Source organism: Oryzias latipes, chromosome 22 (assembly GCF_053564925.1).
Source record: "Oryzias latipes strain Hd-rR chromosome 22, Olatipes_Hd-rR_3.1".
Classification (NCBI taxonomy): domain Eukaryota; kingdom Metazoa; phylum Chordata; class Actinopteri; order Beloniformes; family Adrianichthyidae; genus Oryzias; species Oryzias latipes.
In genome coordinates this window covers 19,084,481-19,111,029 of record NC_136258.1, presented here as the reverse complement: position 1 = coordinate 19,111,029, position 26,549 = coordinate 19,084,481, and the positions used below count along the sequence as shown (strand labels likewise).

Below are 26,549 nucleotides of genomic sequence, written 5' to 3'. Positions count from 1 at the left end.
TTTCATTTTCACAACACAACTATCAGTAATTAATCGGTAAAACATCGATTGGAACACACAAAATGTACTCAAACTCACACGAGGACATCGCTTCATCTAAATTCAAATTAATTTTTACCCACCAGCTCTCTTTAAGAACCTTAAATTAGTCACAATGATTTTTGTCAAAGCTGGCTAAATAACCATTACATCTACATGGTGTTATTCTATACATGCTGCATAAAATAGAAGTTTCACTTAATTTTGCAGACCTTGGGTGAGGGTTCACTCTGCTTGAACTTCCCGTTCTCCTTCCCGTTGGCGTTCTCCTGGTGGCGGGCTTGGTAGCACGTCCCTTCGATGAAGGCCATGTAGTCTCGGTAAGAGCATGTGGGTCCTGCCAGGATGCCCATGAAGTTACAGTTGTAGCTCAGGTACTCTAACAAGCTGGGCATTCGGCTTGTGGGGGACAAGATGAGAAGAGAAGAACGACAGGAAAGAAACACAACTGATTAAAACTAGACATTTTTAGTTTGGAATTTGCTTTTCCAGACGTTTATTGTCCTGCATTTATTAAGCAGTTCTAAGCGGGTGGCAGCCATGAAAAACTCCAGGGCAACATGTCTTAGAGTGGCGCTAGCAGGAAACAAAAGAACTCCTTGGCAGAGTCTTTTTGGCCTTGTGATTTTTCTTTCCTTCTTTTTTTTGTAGTTTTTGCTGCAGGGGTTAGACTGCAATTTAACTGCTGGATCACGAGCTCTAGTTGAGGGCTAACTTCACAACCTCTTAATACTAAACCACAGTTATTACTCTCTTTAAACCCCTACTTTAAAATAAATTGTGCGTTTGGTGTTTTTCACATGTTGTTGTGGCATTTTTCCAATGATGGAGGACATGTACAAAGTACCGTTTCATTTTATGGGTCAAATCTTTCCTCCATAATTCTTTTGGCATATTTTTTCCTTTCCATTTTTTGTGTGTGCACAAAGTAAGGTCATTTTGAAACGTCAGAAAAAAGATGAGGAAACAACCTACAACCTGAAGAAAAAACATTTCATTGATCCCAATCCTTATGATAATCCAAATATCTCACAAACAGATGTAGATTTATCAAAGAAATGATAATAAATTTAGCACATCTTTAGGATACATATATTAGATTAGCAAAGTACAGTTATTAAATCTAAATACTGACATGGCAAATGTGTTAGAAATGTTAGGAGTAAAACATCTTTTTCTACATGGTGGATTTGGTCAATCTAGCTGATTTACACGGTAAATATGCCAGATCAGTCATTTGTATAGATGTAGATCTAGATGTGAGAGATCTACCACATACAGTATGCTGTAGATCAATAACACTCAAAACTGTACATCTAAATGGTATCCAGTAGATAAAATAAAACTGGAATTTAAACAAACAAATTAGGTCAAGATTACACGTGTCAACTTCAGGGTTGGCTTTGGAGGCCTTCCACTTAAAAACAGAGGTTACTTTGAAAAAAGAAAACAATTTTAATTTTAATTTAAGTGAATTTTTTAAGAGCTGAACTGTTAATCTGAAGCATTAAAACATACCTGAGCCACATACCTGATAGCTAGGTATTTCTGATTGGGAGTCAGCTGGGATTCTTTCTTAGCCAAACCTACAAACACATGAATAAAGACACTTTATAAGAAATATTACAAAAACAAAAAAACGCTTTGCAGGTTGTTGTTTTTTTATGCCAACGCCTCTCGATTGGTGTTACAAAATGGCAGAGGTCGCTAAGGACATGAGAAGAATGTAAACACAAGACAGGAAGTAGAGAGCTGAAGGGAAGGATGAGCCAGGCAGGTGGTTCTGTTATGAGGGGTCACCACCCGCTACAGGGGGCTCCAATGCTTCTTTGCTGATTTGTAATGAAGGCCTGGGGCTCTGTGACTAATTAGACCTCATTAAGTTTATAAATGCTGCCGAATAATTTTGGCAGCTCCTCAGCCCAAAACTCAACCTCCCAACCTTAAAACTGTGCTGAAAATGCTGGAAGTTTCCTTTCAAAATAAAAGAGAAAATGCTTATTAAAGTACCAAAGACATGCAGACACACAGGAACATCAATAACTGTACTGTACCCCCCTATAAAGCTTCTGATGACACATCATCGGATGTTCAAGCCTGACCTCGGATTCAAAAACCAATGAGAGGCCCCTCCTGCTCTGTAGTGGCTTAATTTGACTTTTCAGAGTCCAGAAACATAAATCCCGGACAAATAGCACTCCCTCTCATCTCAAAGGTGAGGTCGATGGGTGATCGTTGGCTTGATTAGGTGCAAAAGCAGAACCCATAGAGGGGCGCTCATGAAACGCAAAGATCGGCACCTATACACTTTTTTGTGCATTAAAAATTCCTGACTAAAATAATAAATATTAGGACTTTTGGTGACTATTCATTATATATGTTTGAAAAAAAACACTAGTATTCTCTTGTTGCAAACCTGATGAAGAAAGACAATGTTTACATCCACACCTAATCTTTGACAGTTTTAATCCGATTCAATTTTTAATCGGTAATCTGACTCCTAATATTTTGAGAATAGAAAGGTCTTTTTTCAAACAGGAAACAAAATATATTTGGATAACAAAGTACTAATAACAAATCCATTTATGTACTTTTATTTTTGGTAAATTTGAGTTTTAAACTGTTATTTTGAACATTTCAAATGTTTAAAATAGCTTTTTGCACTTCGGTTTAATCAATTTTGCATTTATCAGATGAAAAATTAATGAAAAGAAGGATGGTTGAAAAGATGACGTGCCTTTTTAATCAATATTGCTCATGCTCTACTTGTGGTCCACTTGTCTGCTTTGAAACTCACAAGAGAATCTACCGGTAAGTGTTTTTTTCTGTTCTGAAACATCCGACACCTAAGTCCCCAGGAGGATGCTCACACACACACACACATTTGTCTTACCGTCATGGATTTCAAACGCCATGCTGGTGATCTTCTGTGTTATAACCATCATGGGTCTGACGGAGAATAACGAGAAAAAAATATGCAGAAAGTTTAAACCACATCAAAATATTTTCCAGAAATTATTGAATGGATTTCCATCACACATTTTTAAATTGATTTGCTAAGCTTGTACAAATCTATTTTATATCTAATTTTTGCAGCTATCTTCCCATTTTACTAACATTTAGTCCTTAGCAGGGGCGGAGCTACCGGGGAAGCCAAGGGGGGCAGCTGCCCCCTCCCATGTAAAAAGCTTTGCCCCCCCCCATTTTGTAGTTATTATTATTATTGTCATTGATAAACTGAACAAATCATCAGTAAAGCTTCTTTAAGCATTATAAAAACAACAAAAGCATTATTTTTTATTTAAATCTTGAGCCCCATAAATTATTTTCTACACTATTGTGTGTGCCGGCCCATTTGGGCTTTGAAGATTTCAACATTTGATTTGATTTTGATTTATTCATTTATTTCAAGCATTGTAGTCAAAGCAAATAAAGAATTTACACATATTTATCAAACTCATTTCAGAAATGATGAAATGCATAGATTAAAAAGACAGAAAACAAAACAAAAATGTCACTTAAATCACATTTGCTAAATTAAATACAGTGATCATTAACTAAAGTATAAGTAGAGTTTGGTTTATTTCTTGATGATGATTTTTTTTTAAGACTGCTTTACATTAGCAACAGCATCTCAGCAAAAAGAACTGCACTTTTAATATTTATAAAAGTGATAAAACCTCTGAAATACATTTTTTTTATCCTTTCATTTGCACTCTGCTGTTCTCACTTTTTGTAACCCTTCCGAATTCTTTTGCCCCCGAAAAAAAACGTTATAGCTCCGCCACTGGTTCTTATTCTTAGTTTTGTTATTCCACTAATAGATATAATGGGAAAATAAATCCAATATTTGGAAAAGCCAAAGCTGCAGCCATATCCTTACAGTTATGGGCTTTTTCCTGTTAAGATTTCCTCCTTTTCAACAAAGTTCTGCCCCTCTCACTTTCCTGCAGCGAGGCCTCTTCATCCTGAATTCATCAAGTTCTTGCCTGTCACAGCAGGATATGCATAAAACATAAGACTGAAATATATGTTCCGGATTCTGCTTTTGCCTGTTTTGACCCAAATGTAGGTTTGTGTGCAGCCTCTCTGTCGGCGCTCACATCAGCAGGTTTCTGATTCCATTTCTACCTAGAAACTGCTGGCAGCAGCGCTAAAAATGAGGGTAGATTTAAGGCACAGGGGGCGGAGACTCTTTGAATTGAGGAAAATCTGGGATTAAAGAGAGAAGTCACTTCTTGACAGGCTGCCTTTTGGAATTGTGTGCAATCTTCTCTTCAGGAGTTAAAAGTTTGCTTAGCTTGGCCAAAGTTTTGGGGTTAAGCAGTCCAGAAGAGGCAGAAAATGGTAAATTATCAGGAGAAAGTGAATCAGGGCTGCCAAAGGACTAGATGAAAAATTTAGATCCTCATGGGGAACCAGATTACGAACCCTTAATGCTCTACTTCCTCTAAATTGATGCATTTAAGTATAAAATCCCTCAATTTTATTGAAACTCTTAAACCATATTACACTGTTTTATTTACATACTGTTAAAAATAGTTTTTTTAGGAAAATTTAATAATGAAACACTTTTTAATTGGATATTTTTTCCCCAAAATTCAATTTAAATAATTTGAGATATCTATATAGTAATTGACAACAGGATCAAATAAAATGAAAACATAAACATACAAGAATAAATTTATATAATTATGAGAAACAAAAAAGAGAAAATTAGAATAAAAGTCTATCTTTTTGTAAGTCAAACGCTACATTTAGCTTCTAAAATGTTTAAACAAAGACAATCCAACAGAACCGGTTTAATTCAAGATGCACGACAAGAATCTCGCTGAATAAGCTTTGCATTTTTGTAAATGTAGCTTTATTTTCATGAAATTACAGCTTTATTCTCACACAATGTTGACTTTTTCTTTCAATTTTATGACGTTATTCAAATCTTTTAATGGTAGCCCTAATAATCCATTATTTGAATACTTGTTAACACTGTAATACCTTTTGATTTTAATTTAAATACCTTTAAACAGTGTAAAATCTTTTAATTTTAATTTAAATCCCTGTAAACACCTTTTTTGGGGAAGTTTAATCCCTAAATTTCAACACATTTTATTTTAATCAATGATTTTCTCAAAATTGCAATATAAATGAATAAATGTCATATTTTTATAGGAATTAACAACAGGATCAAATAAAATAAATCAAATAAAATAAATATAAGAAAATACATTTGTAAAATTATCAGAAAAAATAGAAAATTTTTGCAAGAATAAGGTCGTAAAATAATGAGAAAAACGTTGTACAATTATGTTTCAAAAGTTATTTTATAATGAAAAAGTTGTGTTTTAAACTGTTAGTTTAAGCTTTTTAAAATGACAATTGAGCATAACCTGTTGATTTTATCTTGCAGGAGATCGTGCTGCTCAGGAATCTCACTCAATCCGCTTTCATTTTTGTAAGGTAACTTTATCTTCATGAAATGAAAATTTTATTTTGACTTTTACCTTATAAAAATACGGCTTTCTAAATCAATAAATTACAGTTTCATTCTTGTAAAATGTTGACTTTTGTCCTTACAATTTTATGTTATGCATATATATATTTATGGCTTTTTTTTCTATGTCTGTTTATTTAAATACACGTAAAAATATAAAATTTCTGAGACAAATTAACTAAAAACACTTACCGGTAGTTGGATTTTTTTCCCCAAAATGCAAATTGAATAAATAAACTTGTCATATTTTTTTAGGAATTATCAACATTTAGGGGTGAATGAATAATGGACACATAATAAGCGCTTAAAGCATCTGGAAAAGCGCAGATAAATCTAATCCATTATTAGTAGTAGTAACAGGATCTATTATAGGATATATCAGGATTTATCATTTAGGAGGCAGACTAAATCTTCTAATTTGACGTCCAATTTCTCAAACTGAATATTAAAATGAAAGAATATTTTATGTCATAATAACTTCTCTAAAGACAAAGCCTGTGCTGATATTCTAAGTTCGACAATCTCAAGCAAAACAAAGGGATGGCCAACGGCAGCGGTCAGAGGCAGTATGGGTTTGCATTAGGTTGCTTAGCAACTAGCCGCCCCCACCCTGCTGGGAGCGCAGGCTGTCTGCATTGTCGGAGAGTCTGGAGGAGTGGGGGGGGGGGGGGAGAAACAGAGTCCCTGACATTTTTTCAAAAATAGAGATTTTTTTCCTTCAAGAAAAAACAAACAAACATAAAAAAATAGATTTTGTGCTGTTTAGAGTAGCTTACCCTGTAAAATCTGCAGAGTACATCCCATAGTCAAAAACGTAGACTCGTGTGATCTGACACACGATCAGATAGCCAAGCGTCACAATGAAGCAGTATCTGCACAGACAGAGAAACATGGAGGCTGTGTAAAATTCAAAGCTATAAAAAAAAATGGTTAAAGGGACAAACGCACCACATTTTACAAAGCTCTTCACAGAGGGCACCTTCACATACATAATATAAGCATTCTTTTATTTTCCTCGCAAAGGCCAAGCAGCCTTCTCTAAGCGTTGGGTTAAAAGAAGCAGACTCAGCAAGTAAAAGAAAAAAAAGAAGAACCGGTCAAAGGGGGCTCCGATAATGTTTAACTGTAAGTAGGGATTACAAAACCTCCAAATAGGAGGCGGAGGAAAGCGCGGCGATGGATTCTGCGGTACAAAGCTGTTGCAGAGTCAGCCCAAGTTGAAAAACAGCTAGCAGGACAGCAACCCCCCCCAGCTTTAAACAATAAGACAACTGTACTCCAAGAAAGAATACAGCACTCGAGTAAGAGCAAGTCGCCAATGAAGGAAGCACACAAAGAAACTCCTCAATTCTGAGAACACACTGTATTCAACAAAGAAAGATTTGATCTATACAGTCAGTCAGATCCAAAACAACACAGAATCAGACAGTAACAGGGACTATTTGGAGCGTTTAACAGTTTTATCTCAAATCCAAGATCCCGTTATGTTTCTGAGTGAAAAAGTCTTGAGCTACATTCGCATCGGCCTCTGCAACACGCATTCAGCAACCACTTTCAGTTAAAAACACTTGTAAACACAGGAAGGTATATGCACATTTTAGGCTTCCACATTCAGAACTCCTGCGTTCACGTATCTATATGCAGGTTTCTATAACTGTTTTTGGTCTCTACGTACAAAACGTGGGTTCTTTGAACAAACGTTGGAAGTTTGAGATGGTTGAACTTTTTAGGGAATTTGGATTAGGTAGTGACGGATGGGTAGTGTCCTTTTTGATTCACTGAAGAGCCAACCGTTTGAAAATTCATCATGAAGGAGAAATCTACAGGCAAACCTACCAGTCTACAACCTTGATTTTTTTATTTTTTTTTTTAAGAACGGGAAACTTGTTAACTTCTAACAAACAATTTAAGAAAAAACCCAATGCAAAACAATGGCACATAAAAAAAGTTCCCACCTTCATTTGTTTTGATCTACTTTTATGCTGCACTATCGAGAGGGGACCAACCTGTCAGGAAACCACACACACACTTCCTCACTACACCTGTTAACTGACGTGACAACTTTTTCCAAACTCTCTGTGATCTGACTCACACTGTTGGCTGTATGGTAGTGTGGTGGTTTGCACTCACAGTCCAAAAAAGAATCCTTGTAGGTCAATTGGTCACTTTATATTGTCCCTAGTTGTGATTGTGAGTGTGCGTGGTTGCATGGCCCTGGGACGGACCGGCAAACCATCCAGGGTGTACCCTCCTTTAGCCCAGCAGCAACTGGGATAGGCTCCAGCAACCCTGTGATCCCGAAAAGAATTATGCGGGTTTAGAAAATGGATGCATGGATAGTGTGCAAAAATTTCCTCGCTTCCTGTCTCAAAGGGTCAATTCTCCTCTTTGGTCAGCTGAAGTCTACAAACCAGTGGTCGCAGTTTTCTCAAACTCTTTGGGGAAACACAAACACTGCAGCAGGAGTGTCATGGTATGGGCTTTTATGGTTGGGGAGCTGCATGTCTGACCAACAGAGAGGAATAAAACATATTAGTCCACTCTGTTCCAAAGGAAAAAAAAATCATAATACCTTACTTGGCAACCAAAATATGAGAGAACATCACGTGCCTAGCTCCTCCGCACAAATGATGACTTTTGCAAGTGCGAGGATAATATTTTAAGGCTGTTTACCTTTCATTAGGGACAGCCTTTCTATGTTCACCGGATAAGAAAAAGCTTTCCACTTCACAGAAAGCTTTTATTCTATTCTACTGTAAGATGAGTGAGCTCCCGAGCACAAAGCTGGGGGCCATAAAGACGAGGCTGGATGCATTTATTGCAGAGGAACTTGCCTGACTCACACAGAGGCCTGGCCTCAATCCTGTCAGACACCTTTATGAACTAAAACAGAGATTACGAGGCGAGCTTTCCTGATCAGTATCATGGCCCTGTCTCATTAATGTTCTGCAAAATTTACAGATTTTATAAATCCCTGAGTCTAAAATGTCCTGAAAGAGCTTCCTTTAAGTTATACGGAGGGAATCAACCCTTTAAATGAAGTATGACACCCCGCTTGCCTTGTATTTATTTGAACAGTTCCTCTTTCATTCATGGTTTGACAATAAAACGCTGTTAATGTCAGTTGAAATTGGAAGAAAAAGTCAAATTATGGTTAATTAGATCTAAATAGCACATTATTGTGTGCAATAATGAGGTCATGAGGTCAACTGCTGTCTCTGAGATTAATGTTACAGTAAATATGATTCAGTCCATCAATGCTTAGTAAAAGAAAAACACATTTTCTAATTAAAATGCTTAAAAAAAATTAACTTATGAAGTCAATGATTTCACTCGCGGTCCTTTAAGGATAATGAGGCATCATAAATTATGACTGTTATTTACTATGTGTCAATTCAAATGATCTATTATAAAACAAAGTAGATGAATCGATTAAACAGACTAATTCTGGGCGTTTAGAGCCAAAGATAGTCAAAACGGCTTAAAACATAAGAAATAAGAAAAATACTCTTTCTGAATATTTGATTGAATTTTGAATTTTAAAAAACAACAGAACTGATATTATTTTGTAAAGTCACCAATGTTTTGGTGCTTTGATTCCTCCCGTTATAGGAAAAAAATTCACCCCAAAAGGAGGAAACTTTTTCAAACCTGTTTGATCAAGTTCAATTCTTACCAATGACACAATTATCAGAGAGACAATATTAGGGTTATGGAGTTTACAGCTGGGTCGGTCATTTAAAGGTTATTTTTATTTTGTGGATCAGAGAATGACTTTTTATTTTTTACCAGCAATCATTTTATTTTGTAACGCTTTTGCAAACAGTCTTTTAATTGGTGGCTAAATAGTTTGGACCATTTGAAATCCTGGAGTCATGAAGTATTTCTATGTGATGTAAGTGAAAATTAAAGGATAATTGGGGAAGTAAAACATTAACTAGAAGCCCTTTTTTCAGTAACGTTTGCTTTACTGTTACCATAAAAAAAAAACAATCTACCGTAATAATTTCTAAACATTATTTTACTTAGCTGTTAGGCAAACGTTTCCTTTAAAAACAGAAAATAAGCATATGAGACTTTTAATGACTAATTTTAAGTTTAAAATATGAAATATTTACATAAAAACTGACCGAAAAAATATTTTCCTTAAAAAAAATTACTTTTTGAGCACTTGTTTTCTATTAGAACCACTATAAAAAGTTTGATGGAAAAAAAAGAATTCCTAATTTTTGCAGCTTCTTTTCTTTTGACATCCATCTGTTTATCTGTGCTCAGTTTGGAGAGATGGGAGGCATCTAGAACGTTCCCAGCCGACTTAACACATGCAAAAGATGAGCTTTTAAAGTGACACGGAGTGAATGAGGTGAAACATGATGCCTTCCAGTGGACAAGGAGCCTCTGGGTACTCGACACAACGACATGAGATGCTTTTTGCAGCTCCAAGAAGTCGGAACGCGCCTTCGTTTCCCTGAAAGGACTCCACAAATACTTTCCAAATAGCTGAGGGAAAAGCAAGAAGGAAAGAAAAAGGCTGCACTAACAGGACACAATTAACAAGGTTGGTGCAAATGAGAGGAGAAATAAAAATGAGGGGGATCAGGGGGCACCATTGTGGTGAGGTCTGAGGTCAAAGGCCAAAGGCCAAATGCTGGATCAGCATGTACGCTCCCCGGGGACAAAGCACACAGACACGATTAAATCTTAACCCCTTGTAGTGATAGTAACTCATTTGTTATGCAAAGAGCCATGCCAGCGGGTTCAACAGCCTCAGGAAACAAGTTCATGTCATGTCTCTCTGCCCCCAAGCTGCCTCTCCGTCAGTGGGCTGGGTAAACCTTACCTTTGAAGCAGCGCAGGTGTTATGGATTACCTTTTATTTTTTTGGTTAGACTTCCCACAAACATGAAATGAAATGCTGGAGGGGGACAAAAATGACACGGAGCTACTCAGAGTTTCCGTCAGAAATTGACATTTTCCGTCAGATCTGAGCTCTTTGTCTGCAGTAGCAGCTGTGATCGGGCTTGTGTCGACTGCTATTTTTGGGTAGGCCTTCCCTGAGGAGTCGGGGGGGGGGGGGGGGGGGGTGCACACACCTGCGTTTGTCCTGGCTGAAGAATCAGCCTTAATGTGAGAATAAGTGTGTATTTTTAGACTAATGATGACCTGAGGGAAGAGGATGTGTCACTCAGACCACAAAAAAGTCTTAGCTGTTCTCATTGAACATGTGACCCTGAGGATACCTATTGGCATCCACGGAGGGTACTTCAATAAATAAAATAAATAAATTAGATTCTATCTACTAAAATAACAGTTTCAAAATACATTTTGTAGATTTTTATCATTCCACATTTTCTGGATGAAACCCATTAGTTCTGCCCTTCAACAACTCCAACAATGAAGGATCAAATAAAGTAATAATTAAACAAATAAATTGTTTCAATAGATTATTTTTTTATCATTTTTTAAATAGTTTGACTAAATATTTTGCATTATTATTATTATTATTATTATTATTTTTTATTTTTCTTATTTTACTAAAGTGTTTTTGTCGCCTAAAATATCTTAAATAGCTTCTGCAGGTATATTGTGCTGTTTGAATAATGCAACCCTAATATAAAAATTTCATTTGCAAAGGGTAAATTGTTAAAAGAAAAGTTGAATAATACTGGCAAAATTCAACATCAGTATTTTGTCACTAATATCAAAGTATGATTTCATATCTGTTCATGAAAATACCTATGCACACCTTTGAATTATGAAAAGAAGACTACAAAAATATACTAAGAGATGTTTAAATACTTATTTAACCCTTGTGCTATCTTAGATGACCCCACCCTTACATTGACGTGTTATTCCTACCATGACAAAGGTGGATAAAGGTGGAAAGATTTCATGTAATCCATGGACACCAGTGAAGATCACAAAACATTGAAGAAAAAAGGTTCAAAGCACTGTCTAGTGGGTCTAGATGACCCAACTCCCCAATTCCCAATGGTAAAGTGCCTAGGATAGCACAAGGGTTACAGACCCTCCACACCCTAGAAGGGAACATAATTTAGCTTCTGGGTGGTTATTAAAGACAAGCAAATATAAAATAAAATATAAATAAATCAGGAAAATTGACGTCCCTTCAATGAAAACACACAAGGAGATAGAAAAACTTAAAATTAGCTACTCCATTTTTTTTCTAAAAAACTACAGCCACTCTGCAGAAACTATGTCTCAAAAAAACAACACAGGTTCGTGCTGATTTTCTAATTTTTTGGTTTAATGGCCTCCTTCCAGAGCTCAGAGGTCAATAATATGTAACACTACTACAAAAAAGAACATAAAAAATGTAAGTCTTACTTGTGCATGTGCTCCAGACCAGCAAAGATCATCACACCGTACGACAGCCCACTCTGCACCAGGAAATGGAGGGAATACCTGTAGAAAACAGGAATCCTTTAGGGTCTTTTACTCAAAGTCTTCTCATTTTTTTCTGCAAATACAGGAATTGGAAAAACAAAGCGAGGCCTGACATCTGTCATCACCACCTAGACCAAAACCATCAACACAAGACCTCCTTGATTAATTAGCTCGCCTTCGAGCTGCAGTAATATCACACCACAGCTGTAAATTAACGCGTGCCTGTTAATCAAATGCTGCCATTTATAGCCATCTCTCATTCTTCTTGTGAAGCACATACACATGGACACACACATGAACGGTTTAACAGCAGCAGCAGCAGCAGTGTGCAACAGAAGGCTCTCTGTGTGTGATCTTTCCGACGTCAGGCCCTCCAGGAGATCAGAGATGCCACACTGCGTTAGCAGAAAGTCAACAAAGAGAACAAGGGCATCCGAGGCTGGAAGAAACCATGGGAGAAAGCGGGGTGGACAGGTGATTTCAATTTAAAAAAGGGGGGAACTGCCCACTAAAAAGTAAGGAAGCTGAAGTGTGTGCAACCGAAAAGCACAATAGACCTCATCAAATGTTGTAGAGTAGTTGAGAAAAAAAACTATATTAACATGATAACATGATAATGTTATCTAACATTATCAAAATGATAGCAGCGGACAAATACAAAGCAATGCTTGTTGTAACAATTTGTCCGTGGCTCATCAGTTGCTATATTCCTATTCTGTTTAAATCATTTGGTTCAGATACTCCGTTCCGAAAGGAATCTCAGAGCGAACCAAAACTTGGTTTTCAATGGGTCAGAAAGATGGGTTGGAGAGCAGTTCCTGGTCCAGGAACCAGGGCCCGCTGGGGTGTATTCACACTAAAAAACAATTTTTCCGGATTATTGGGGGAAACGAAATCTGGTTCACTTCAAGCAAACCAATTGTGTCCAGCCTGAATACAACCTTAAATATCTGCTTAGTGGATTTTAGTTTTAAAGGTCTTCTTGAAGACGGCATTATGCACCCGTGTGGTAGCAGGTGAAACCTATAGATGGTCCCTTTTGGTTCTGGTTCTCATTACTTTTCCAACATCCATAAATCTGCTTGTAAATATAAATAGTAAAGGATGCTTTGCGAAGCGTCACTGTCAGGACCAGATAATTCTTCGTATGACTGCCCAGCAGCTGCACTTCGAGAGGCAGGACGGGCTGTTTATTACCCAGCAAATTTACTCTAATTGGATATCAGTTACAAGCCAATATACTATAGTGCTTTGGGTAGGGATGAATGAAGCAGAGTTGATGGAGGATGAGAGAGGAAAAGGGTGAGAAGCAAAGCAAGCCCCAGGAGTCCATGTCTGGATGATATTCAACCGTTCACAAGGCTGTTGATAATGATAATAAAAAGGATTTTCACATGATCTCTGAAAAAAACAATGAAGCTATAAAGGTTGTGAACATTTTACTGTTAGAGTAAATTTCCTTTCGTGTATAAAAAAAAACACTCAGGAGAATCGTAAAATAGCTTAAGGAGAAGTAGCACCTCATTACATAACACGTCTTTAATGTTATATAACTTTTAGTGTGCCAATTACTGAAGCAGCTGAGAAGTGATGGTATGTTATAAATCCCAAACAAAATGATACAAACAAAGAGTTACAAAGCTAAGCTTTGGAGGAGAAGGACAAAAGGGTGTAAGATTTTCATGAGGGAAGTGAAATCTGTAATAAAAATGAATACATTTAAAAAGCGCTGACTCACCAGCCAAAGCAGAACAGAGCCAGATAGAAGCCCAACAGAGTTGCCACTACATGTCTGATAAATGGGCTGGTCTTACTGGGATGGAGGTAGATCCGAAACCACATGGCCATCAGGAGGGCAAACAGCTGACATGCAACAAAGTTAACCTGCACACAAAAACACAAATGATTAAGAATATGGCACTTGTGGAGTTTGGCGGGCTCTTACCCACATTTGAAAGAGGTGAGCTATAATTGAAGTGGTCCACCTTCTACTTTTGATTAATCTATTGTTGTAAAACACAGACTTAAGTGGAACAAAGCTGAAATTGTGAAAAGAAATTCAAATTTCATAATATTGCTTTGGATGGGCTTTAAGTAACAGAGTCTGACAGGTCAGAGTAAAGCTGTGCTGGAGTGGATGTCTGAGACCCTGTTTCACCTCACAAAGTCTAAAATAAAAGGCTCAGCAAAGCAGCTTTAGTGCAGTCAGTAGTGAGATTGGGTGAATCCCTTGGGGAAATACAATAAAAACCTCTGGATCTGATTACAAACACTAGCTATATGGTTGTAGAGAAGCACTATACGGGAAAAAAAAGATGCTCAGCTGATGTGACAGAAGGTTGATACTTTTTTGTGACGTCAACCCCCCCAAAACACTGTCATTTTAAATAAGATTTTATTGCTATTACTGCATCTGATTATATTACTGCAGGGACTGTTTCTAAAAACAGTAATAACTCAAATCTGATACCATTTCTTTTTTTTTTTTAAATCTGCTTTTACGAAGAAGAAAAAAAGACCAATTCTGACACCAAACTGATTAGGGCTTCGTGCCGGGATGATGATTTCAAAGGGGTTTTAAACAATTATGCTGTAAGTCTGTGTTTGTTTTCTGTCAAGCTAAGCGATGCATGTCTGCAAACACAGCCGCTCAACATTGTATATAGGTCATGTGAATAGATCTGTCTGGCTGTAGGCAGTTAAGGACTACAAACACCATGAGGACCATCCATTATCCATGCATCCTGTGTGATTAATGAGAGGGACAGAGAGGGGGGGGGGACAGATATAGCCCAAAGTACGTAGGTCATCTCTTCTGCATGACTTGTAGGAAGAAATCATATGCAGTTTTCAAGCTCAGTTTTTTATAATGAATAGGGCATGACACCAAAAGAACTTTGATTTTTCGTTTGGAAGAAAAAGGCACACATGCAAGGAACGTTCACAACAAAAGCTGGTCTGTTATATTCAGCTAAATTTACAGTGACTATTGTTCAAGGCAGCAGCCTCTTTGAGACAAAGACATGACAAGAAGTCCAACAGGCAAGACTAAAACAGATAGACAGTCATGACGACATTGGGAGTTTAACCAAAAATTATATTTGAAAAAAATGTTATCAATTAAATGGAAAGACAACACCCCCCGATAAAGTACCAGTAAAAAATGTGGTTTTTAATTGACACAGTCTGCCTTGTTTGACATTCAGCCCCTGAGTAATTCTTATCAAAAGAGTAAAATATGGCCAAATTATTTTTTTTATGACAACATAGTTTTCCTTTCATACTTTGATTACGTTAAGGTTCTCCAACTAAAGAGATTTTTATGTGAAGTCGACTTGGTAAGATGCCCAAAGAAGAGCCCCGCTGACCTTCCTTGCAAACAAGAAAACGATCCATGTTTGCTCAAGTCACCATAACCCAAGAAAGCAAGAGACACAAGAAACCCAACAATAAGAGACTTTAAAGTTTTCCCAAAACTAAACCTGCCAAAAGAGGGATCTTTAGAGTAGCTCGGTGTTAAAAGTACACCTGAAAGATTTGTGTTTAAAATAGCAAAAGCTTCAGCGTGAAATGAGCTCTTTCCTGGACATCAATGCATTGCTTTATAAGGAAATCATTTCATGTGGGAGGGTGAAAGGGTGTAACTGGATTGTTGAAGGCTGCAGCAAGCATGAGACGTGAGTGACTACAGGGGGCGAGATGTGGAAAAAGCTCAGTCACTGCCAAAATGTTGACAATAAATAGTTTATTTTTCTTTAGGATGAAGAAATAAACTGGAGAAATGCCCCTCTGAAATCCACTAAAATCCTTAAAAAATGTGTCTCTTTGGAATAGTGCTAAAAAAGGTTCCAAAGCTAGGGAACAAGGTAAAGGATATTTGGATATACAAACTTTTTTAGTTAGTAATAATCATAGTTTTTTTTATAACTACACAAACTACATATTTTTGCAAATTTCACCTAAAAGAGTTAGGACAGTATACTTACAATAGTCTTCAGAAAGCTAGGAATCTTTGACAATGTTTTACAGAACTTTTGGGAGGGGAGTATTGGGATACATCCGAACACAAGAACAAGAAGACAGGAAAGACTTAAATAAAGATCATCCATTAGTTTGTGAGATTTTTAATGGCTTTCCTTAGCTGTCTGGATGGTTGAATCTTAAAATTGTTTCCCACTCATAGTTTGGTAGTTTGGTCTATGCCAGTCATATGTTGAATTAACCTTGGGCTAGACACTAAAGGTGTAGTCACATGCAACCTGCAGGTGCTGCAAGTTTTTGGGTTGTCCAGGCTCTTGGAAGGTCATGGAAAGAGGCTGCCGGATCAAGTAGTACTTCAGGAGGAACACAGGTCTTGCAGTTCCCTTGAGGCTTGTTGAAAATGGAATGTCATGGGTGTGGTAAGAATGTTGTGTGGTATTTGTTAGGTTACCGTATTTTCACGACCATATAACCCAGTGCGCCCCACTGGGTTATAGGGCGCAGTCTCAGTTATGGGTGATTTTTCGGTATTTGACACATACAAAAGATGTACCGGGTTTTAAGGCGCCGGCACGTTAAAACATACCGGTAAAACATGCATGCTAGTGTGTGTTTAAAAAAGGCAGCAGGAGCAAAACTGAGCCCTCGGGTCACCAGAACTTTCTCTATTGATCTCAATTATTATAAGTGCTCGTCTTTTACTCTGATGCCAGGAACATTGATAATGACACAACTGAACTAAATAGATAATATTCATAATGACGTAGCTAAACTAGAATGACCAGGTTTTGTCATGATAAACCAAGATATTGGGATGTTAGGAGCTTCCAGTAGAAATTGACAAGAACCATCCACAGTCAGAGTAACAGTAACAGTAACAGTAACAAATCACTGCATGATACATACATGTATGTATGTATGATACATGCATGATACATGCATGAAACGTAGGGGTGTAATGATTCCTTTGCAGCAATAATTCAATTCATATCTTAATTTGTGGTTGAAAATATGATTCATAGTCGATATTGGTTCGATTCACTGACCTAAAATCAATCCGGGACATCTTTAGTCAAAGCTTCAACCAGTGTGACTCACAGATAAATATCTGGGTCCTGAACAGTGCAGGTGAAGTTTTCCAGACCCCTTGTGTTTCTTGATAGTTAATTGTAAATTAAATATCTGTACAAATAAACAAGTAAACAAGAATTAATTTGCAAGTTCAGGTTCAGCCCACTGTTGTTTTTCCACATCAAAATAGTACAAACGGAACATTATTAAAACATTCTACCACACTGTATGGTCACATGTCTTTAGAAAATTCAAGGTGTTTCCACACATTGGACTGGAATGATAGCTTGATCATTTTTTGCTGTCATCACATGTGTTGTCTGCTGTGATTGCACTTGGTTGTTTATCCGTTATAATAAAATAAACCTACCATGTCTCAATCCAAATGGTACTTTACCAGTATTGATATAATCTATTTGTTTTATTTTGAAAGGCATTTTTATTGGTACAGCTTAATACAACAAAACTTGCCTCAGATGTTGAAATATAAATTGATTCATCAATTAATTGTTACACCCCTAATAAATCGCATCATTTGTTTGCAATAAAACAGCAGGAAGACTTCAACTGGTGTTCTGCCCCCCACCCCCGTCTCGGTCTCCGCCTCTGTGCTTGCAGCTATCTGCTCCAGGCCTTTCCGTCTCTGCCTCTTCCTCCTTTTCTATTTCCCATTTCTATTTTGTGCTTGGACACACCAATTGTAGAACATTAAAGAAAGAAGAATGAATTCCCACTCCCTTGAATAAGACGAACACAGTCTGAACCCATGACTCTGGCCGGAATGCACAATTCTAGATCCTTGACCTCCCTGACAGAGAGAATCTGGAAAGAAGAGAAACCGTTTTTATAAAAGCCAACATGATCAAACAAACTGCAAAACTTTTTTAAGCGTCATCATTATGAAAGGCAAGAGCAAAGTACAGACGCCTGCACAACGCCAAAACAATCACAGCGAAGACGGGCTACTGATTTGACCTGAATCTAACGGTCTTAACACCTATCACTGTTTGTCTGACCGTGAACTCCAAACAGCTGAATCTTCAGCCAAATTCGGTTATGTAACAGGCCATTGCATCCAAGTACAGCGGTGTGTGTAGATCAGAGTGCCTAAAATATGTCAGTGTTATGATGGACCAGTCAGAATCCAGTTTGAATGAATTGGAGAAAGCAAGGAATAGAAAAACTGAAGGTATAGAAAGTAATTATTTCACGTTATTGCTAAATAAAGGTCTCGGCCATTCTTAGACATTTTCTTTGAGATTAGAGTAAAAGATGAGCCAAATTTTTTTTATTTGCCTATACACTGCATTAAAAACAGAAAAGTCTGTAGTAATAATTATAGTAATAGTAATAATTCAAAAGTGTTTTCAGCAGAGCAAAAACAGCTGTAGCTTTAGGATAAAGCATAAGAACATAGAAAAAAGATGATTCAAGCTGCCCTTTGTCACAACTTTGGGTTGCGTCCGTGTAGAACCAGGTGGGGGTTAGGGTTTGAGCCGCTTCTTTTGTGTACTTGAAGCTCTGATTCAACAGAGAAACAAAGAAATACATACCATGAGTACATCTGACCCTCGCGGGCAGCTCAGGTGAGCAGACCTCTGTGTTGTGGGTGCAAGTGTTGGTGCAATCCCGCCCCCCCTTACCGTCACCCATAACAGAGTGCTTACTGCTTACACGGCCTTCTGCTAGCTTACAGCTCCTCACATCCCTAACCTAACATCACCAGTGCGACAAAAAGGGCGAGCAGTATTGGAGGTTTTCAGTTTTGAGCCGGACGCCAATTCGGACGAGGAAAAGGAAGACGTACATGGATCTAGTTGTCTATAAGCGGATGCATCAGAATGAGAGCTTATGGCCCACCCATCGTATTTTCTACCTAACAAATACATTAATTTTCAAACGGCGCTTTTTCGTCTGCTCCTGATTCACAATGACTTGAATAAAGAAATACTCAGAAATGCAATTTTACACTTAATTTTCTTTACGTGTGTCCTTCATAATCAGACAAATCCCACAAAAACATGTTGAAAACAAAACAATAAAACAAAACAGCAATTTTCATCGAAAAAAGCTATATTGATCTCTAAAGTATCATAAAGGAAACCCAAGCGTTGTAATACTGACACATTTGTACTAAATTAGTGCTTAAACAGATTTGCATGTAACATGGGTATAAGGGGAACTGACAGTGTGAAGAAAGGACTGGCAAAGAGAAACAAAACTGAGCCAAACTATTTTTAAATCTGTACTTTTGCCTGAGCAACACTCTGCAAAGCAAAGAGCACATGTCACAGAAGCTGTTAAATGCCTCTCGCTCATGTGGCTTTACACAGCAACCTGATAACACAGCATTGTTGTCGCGTTTGTGGACAATCAGTTTTCACCTACATCTGAAGAATGCAGGAATTTGCAGCAGCAATCAGTCTCTGTAAGGGCAAATTCTTTGCTTTGCAGCAAATGTACCAGCGGTCATAGATGCAGAGTTAGTAAAAAAAGAAAAAAAGACAGTTGAATGTGTTTGTGTGTGTCCGCTGTTGTCTGTCGCCACTGTTGGGGGCCTGCTGTTTATTGAACAAACACTTTGGAACAGACAAGCGCCTCTACGAGAAGACGCCGCTTTTTCATTCATAATACATGGGTACCTTCTTCTATTATTGATTCCCTCTGAAGTCAACTCCCCCCTTGGGCGCAGCACACTTATTGTTTCAGAGCGCCAAGCAGAATGTCTACGCTCCTTCGAGATTCAAAAGACACAGAGAGAACCACTATTTTGGATGTGTCGCAGTAAACCCGATGAAATATGCAGCTCTGGAGAAAATCACCTAAAGAAGGAGTTAAACTTTGTGAGATGACAGACCAACTATTTAAAAAGAAACAATGGGGGTTTAGAAGCTTACCACGTCGGCCTCATATGGAGAAAAAAATGCTGTGTTTTTATTGCCCAACTTTCAAAAAATGTACATTAAACCAGGCTATATAATGTCAGTTTTGCATCGTTACTGCACGTATGGATTGTAGACGTGTAGGGAGCAAAAAAAAAAACAAGAAATGCAGATGTTTAAAAGGCCACTGGGCACCTTAGAGGCAACGGGTTTTCAGCCTGTTTCTCCTAGCAGCTGCATCATAGAATGACACACGCTAGATGTAAAGAAACTGAGCGAGAAGGAGAAGTGCAGTGGAAGACCAAGATAAGACAGCTTCCTGAAGCTGACTGCAAACACGGGTTCGTAATAGGGAAACGAAAACGAAAGACCTCGGGGCACCGCAGTTCACCACACACTCATCGTGTTTCGCATTTTGTCGTATTCTTTACATCATTAAGTCTGTAGGCATCCTTGCGGTCTGATTTCCAAGCAAAGCGCCTCTCTGGGTGCAACTCTCTGTCCCAGGGGCCACGACAATGGACAGATGGAGCGCAAATCAAGCATTTGTTGGGCAAATCTTTATTTTATTTATTTTTTTTAAAACAAAAACCCAGAAATGGCCACATCCAAGCAGGTAATCTCAATCATGCCAGTTTGTGTTATATTTTTTTAATCTTCTATTTGTGCAAGTATTTGATATAACGCTACAACATAAAAAAAAGAAGTCCGTTTTTGTGATTAAATCTTGGAACTTTATCAGTGACATCCAGTCTTTGATAGATTATCATCCTAGTGGAAGAAGAATAACAACTTCAGCTTTGTTTTGCTGGAAGACAAAAAATATTTTAGGAATGATAACTTTGAATATGTCTATCTTGCAACTTGCGACCCATTCAGGATACACCCCACCTTTGCCCAACAGAAACTGGGATAGGGTCCAGCAACGCCGCGACCCTATCCCAGTTTCTGTTCCTAATTATCTGCAAGTAATGTAAACATTAAAAACAAAAATACAAGAAGTGGCACAGCACGAACACCTAAGAGATATTAAAAATGAACTATTAAAATCAAGAAAATAAAAATAAATGTTTTTTGTTCTGATCATTTATCAAAAGGTTTTTGGGGACATACAGGCTAAAAAAGAATTACTTTGTAGGTTTTTAAAAAGCAAATATAAATGAAACTGTTTATAAAGTGGTATGAATTTCAGAGTAAAGCTAAAACACATAAGAAAATGAAGGCATAGTAAAAAGTCACAAACACTGGTATCTTACTCTTAAGAAAAAAAAAACGTTAAAACTAGGGATGACATAATTTTCGATTTAAAACCTAACTGTTGCACTATTGAACCAAATCGTGGGGAAAGTAAGTCCATTCATCTCTACAGAAAACCCGTATTGGTATCTATTATTCATAGGAAGTGTCAAACACGTGTTTTGCTAAATTTAAGAAGGATTTATTATTTTTTGTTTTATTACATTACACCAGGCTTAGTATAAGCCAACGGAAAGATTATTCTTCGTTGATACTTGCTTACTAACATAATCAAAAAACGATTTTTCTGAATTTGTAGGTTTTTGATGTTGCTTTGTAATACACCAATCATGTATTTAACCGAAAGAAAATCTAGGTTTGAACCAAATCGTGGGGATAGCGGATCCCTACTTAATTTCCTCCCTCCATTTTGAAAACCCACTTAATCCCTTTTGGGGTTGTGGAGTTGCTGGAGCCTATCCCAGCTACTGTTTGGGGGAAGGCGAGGACAGGATACCAATCCATTGTGGTGCACACCTTAAACACCATTTGTTGAAAATGCTGGAGAAAAATGCTGATCAAAAGCTCAGGAACGGTACAAAAGGGATAATTGTCTCCAACATATTGAGCTGGACTAGCGCTCTGAATGCGTAGGCCACGTTTCCCATGGAAGCACATATAAATCCCATCAAACACAAAGGAGTAAAATACTTTAAATTCATCCATCCATCCTGCTTGCCTCTTTGTTTGCATCCGGTGGGCTCCTGACTGTGCACGGGTCTGTTTGCTTCTTCATAGAGTGGGAGTTATATTTAGACATCCATTAGCATAAAATCTTTTTTGCCCTTTTTTGTCACTAAATCAATCCCTCCCAACACCACCATCCAGCCTGAGTGATTCCACTAGTGTCAAAATGTTGATTATACACATATTGCTACCAGAAAATAATTTTTCAAAAACGTGTGGCCTCCACAACACAACAGTGCTTGACAAGCTCTCCTTCACAAACAGCAGCTGGCACAAGTTGTCTTGAAAGGTGAGAGCTGGAAAGAGCATTTATGTTCAGGATCCCACACAAGATTAAAAACAGCTGACGCCCATGCGTTTATGAAACGTGGCAAAGAAAAGGTATTGATATTTGTGAAAGGGATTTCAATGAAAAGACATGTTTCACTGCTTTGATGTGGAACCAGATCCACAAAAAAAAACAAAGGCAGCACTTTTGTGGGAGATGGCAACAAGTCAGTTGGTTTCTTCAGCCCTCCTTGATGACAGGAATAAATGAGGGAGGTGAAATCTGGGTCTGTGGGAAAACACCCTATTGCAAACAAACTATTCAACCAGAATTATAAAACACCGGGAATGCCACGGCAGCCAATAGGCCGCAGAGTATGTTTAATTGCCGTCTTTTGTGTGTTTTACAGAAGGGCGAGGAAGAGCTAGGCCAAAGAAAAAAGATGTCGTATGGACAAGAGCAGCCACAAAGAGCCATGCTCTGAGCCTGCAGAGTCGCGCTTCAACTATCCCTGCCAGGCTCTACAGTCAGGCCAGATATAAATAGCCGAACAATCAGCCATTCCCCACAAAGAAACCTACAGTGCTGGGCTAGAACCCTGTTTCCAACACGAATCTCCCGTCTACAAAACATTTTTTCCAGAACCAAAAAACAGTCTGAGGCCTGAAAAAGAAAAAAAGAAACTGGCAAAAAGAAATGCCCGTCTCACTGCAAAGGTAACCTCTTCTTCAGGTCATTAAGTAATGATATTTTCAATTATTTTTTACTTCTTTAAAGAGATTTCCTGACAGTAATCACAGTTTGTTACCCCATCACTGTAAACGTCCTTGAAGAATCAGCGGAATAAGCAAACAGCAGCATGTTCCACCATAACAATGCTACTATGTAGCACTATGTAGCAGATAAGGGAAGGAGAAATACAGCTGGCTTACAGTTTGATTCATTCTAGCTTGAATGCTGCTACAAGTACTGTTAAAGCCTTTGGTTTCCTGTTATAGTAAACACTACAGCTCACGGCTGAGGAAGTTAGGTTTCCGTTATTACGGACCTTAGAGAGTTACACATCTTTCACGTTATACTCTAAACCACTCCATTGACAGTAAATGAGAACTGGACTGAGAAACACCCTCGAGTTCCAAACAGGAAGTACCCTCCGGTGACTTCTATTGAGAAATAAACAGCTATTAGTCATTTCTCCGAATATACATTCTTGCTCTGCTACCTTTTCTTAACATGTTTTTGCCTATTCTCATTTTCTTCATGATTTTTTTCATTTAAGTTATGAACTGAACAATCAGATTCCTTAATAAAATTACTGTAATTTCCGGACTATAGAGCGAACCTGATTATAATCCGCACCCATTACATTTTTAAAGGATAAACCATTTTGTACATCCAGAAGCCGCAGCTGTCTATAAGCCGCATGTGCCCACATTGAAACACGTGTTGTAGAATGAGGATGTGTATGTGCTGAAACCGCGTGTGTAAGAAAGAGGAGGGAGCGCAAAGAGGGAGCGAAAGCGCACAGCGGAAGTGTGTGTTTATGTTTGATATACAGAGAGAAGGGGAACTCTAATAAAAAAAGGTTTCCCCCAGAAGAACTCTGAATGATTCTTTATTATCCCGCTCTGGAGGCTCTGAGGGTCCGAACAGGGAAGTGAAAAACCGAAGGAAGATCCGCATTCGGCGGAGAGGAAAGAAAAAAGTAATCGCAGGAAAGGTTCAACACATGATATATTTACAAAGAAAGACGGTACACAGAAAGAGTTTTCAACGTTTTATGAATACACCTGAGCTTTTCTTTCCAAAGAGTGCCTGTGACACGGCAATAACAGCAGCAATATGGTAGTAATAGGGCTGGTTAAAAAAACATGAACGTAAAAGTCACTGAGAGCAGCAGTAACTTATAGGCGTGCGTGCACACACGCCCCTACCCAGCACGCGCTTATGCGCAGAGGCACGTGCTGCGCAGAGGCAAGCGCTGTGCAGCATGTGCACCGGAAGTTTTCTTCCACAACTGTTACACACCGTAACACAGCGCTAACAGGGCTGTTTTAAAAAACATAAACGTAAAAGTCACTGAGAGCTTTCTTCATCTTCCATGGAAGTCTTCCTCCTCAGTGTCGGATTGGAATAGCGTCAGATATTCTTGGCCACACACTCTCTCAGTGTCTCCTTAGTTGTCGCTGTCAGTGTCACTCTGAGGCAAATTCTCTCCTGAGCTTGCTCTGTCCTCTCCGTCACGCAGCAGACCGGCTTTTCCAAACCCGTTGGTGATGGTGGATTTTTTCACACTGCTTTTAACGATTGCTTCTAACTTAAAAGCTGCGTCATATGCATTTCCTCTTGATTTTTTCATGATGAGGGTCTGTTTGTGCTATTCATTCACAAAGCAGGAAGGTACATTAAACTTGAGTCTTCCTCGACACATATAACGTATTCCCCCTGTCTCACTCTTAACCTTTCTGCTCGAGCGCCCCTAGGGGTCGTTAGAAAAAAATGGATTAAAAAAAGAAAAAAAATGCATAAATTAGCTGCATCATTGAATAAGTCGCAGGGTTGAAAGCGTGTGACAGAAGTAGCTACTTATAATCCGGAAATTACAGTATGTGGTCTCACATATGTGGTCACATATGTGGTCTCATGAAACGATCAACACCTCTGATTGACAGATTTCGTGGCCTATTAACTTACATTGATACTATATTTTAAATAATATTGATATGCTAAAAATGTATATTTTCTATTATTAATATTATCATTACCATCATCTATAAGTACTATAATAGTGCATGCAACTTACTATTAACATGCTTGAATTAAATTTTAATTACCACTAGCTGCTAGTAAGCTGCTAGAAGTTAGAAACTGGGGAAAGTATGGTGCACTGGGGTTCTGTCCTTGATTTTCATTTACTTTTCCTCTCCTCTTCTCTATTCTTGATCATTTATGTATTTATCGTCTGATTTTCTGATTTTTAAAGAATTTATTTGTTAATAATGGTAGAAAATAAGTACGGTAAACAGACTTGTTTTAGTTCAAACTAAAACAAAATAAAAAATGGTGAAAAAAGAAACTAAAGGAACGTAACTCCAAACGGCACTGGATGGAGTCAGCTAAGATTTCTGAGAAAGTAGTAACACAGTCTGTGCTGCATCCTGAATGACACCTGACCATTACAGGTAAAACCAATGGTGTGTCGTCTAGACAGGGTAAAGATTAACCCCAAAAGTAGAGAAGCCTAACAACCTAGTTTTTTACATGAATGAACAAAAACTGAGAGTTAAGCTACATTCACATCGCCCTTAGCAAAGTGCATTCCCAGCAACCACTTTCATTGACAAGTATGTAAACATGTATATGTGCTTTTGGGCTTCCACGTTCAAAACTCTCACGTTCACATGTTGCTACGGACATTTTTGAGCTCTACAGACAAGATGCATGTCTACTGCACGTCCATGATCTTGATCATGAACAAGCAACAGTCCAGTATGAACAACACAGGCTAAACGCAAGTTCAAGAATGGTTATTTAGCTTGTTCAAGATCACATGCCCGGTCTGAACGTGGCATCAGGGTAACGGTTTGTAAAGTTGGATTCTTCCAGTGACTTCAATCATGTAAAAATACAACTAGCTTCTTATGTTCAACATCCAATTGGTTACAGATGAGAACATGTTTAAAGGAAATATTTTCAGGGAATAAAAAAGCAGACAGGAGCAGAATGACATGGTTGAAGGATGTACCCTATGCAGACATTTCGACATAACGGAAATTTCATTTCCAAGTATTTTCTTGCCGAGAGGTCAGGAACCCAAACCTCGGTCTGTCCTCAGATAAGGTCAACGCTTTCAACAAAATCAGCCACGGCGGTGTGATGCAACCCTCCATCCTGTAGGATGCAGGAGTGCACTTCCGCAGTCCATTGTTTGTTTGGGAGTGTGCAACAAAGGTGATCAGTTCCGAACGCGATCAATGAGAGGAGGCCTCGAACGAGCGACCACTGTGAATCAATTTCACATTAAGTATCAGAACTTTTCGGATGACAGTGCAACTTGTACTCCAGAGGAGATCAATGCTCACATTGACTATTTTTTTTGGAGCGTGAAGCCAATTAGAAAATAAAGTATCTGAAGCTTGGTGACTGTGAAAGAGTCTGTCTGTTCCGATGAAAATAGAAAAGTGGGATTTGCTCAAAAATGGTAGTGCAAAGACGTACAAACTTGTATCCTCCCTTCGCCTTTAGCTTGATTTTTAGTGGCCGCTGGGTGTTAGAAGTTGTGTTTTTCTGGTCTGACTCGAAACTGAAGTGAGAGTGGAACATTTCAAACCCCAAGATCCATTAAAAATAAACATCTATGAAGCCACGTAACTCGATCTAACCAGAAACATCTCCTCAATTACTTATTTGTATGTTCCACTATCAA

At 38.1% G+C, this 26,549-nt stretch overlaps 1 protein-coding gene across 2 annotated transcripts in view; it reads right to left on the bottom strand.

The window, feature by feature from the left end:
• Nucleotides 1–26,549, bottom strand: part of mboat2a (membrane bound O-acyltransferase domain containing 2a) — a 48,688-nt gene that overhangs the window by 8,630 nt on the left and 13,509 nt on the right. Inside the window, exons 2-7 of one of the 2 annotated variants that reach the window (XM_004082258.5) lie at nt 13,677–13,822; nt 11,879–11,956; nt 6,307–6,402; nt 2,933–2,988; nt 1,571–1,625; nt 252–438 (exon numbers count right to left, since the gene is read on the bottom strand). In XM_004082258.5, the coding sequence (XP_004082306.1) occupies nt 252–438; nt 1,571–1,625; nt 2,933–2,988; nt 6,307–6,402; nt 11,879–11,956; nt 13,677–13,822 (618 nt within the window). The remainder of the gene's footprint in view (nt 1–251; nt 439–1,570; nt 1,626–2,932; nt 2,989–6,306; nt 6,403–11,878; nt 11,957–13,676; nt 13,823–26,549) is intronic. The other variant, XM_020713458.2, reaches the window with a different exon arrangement.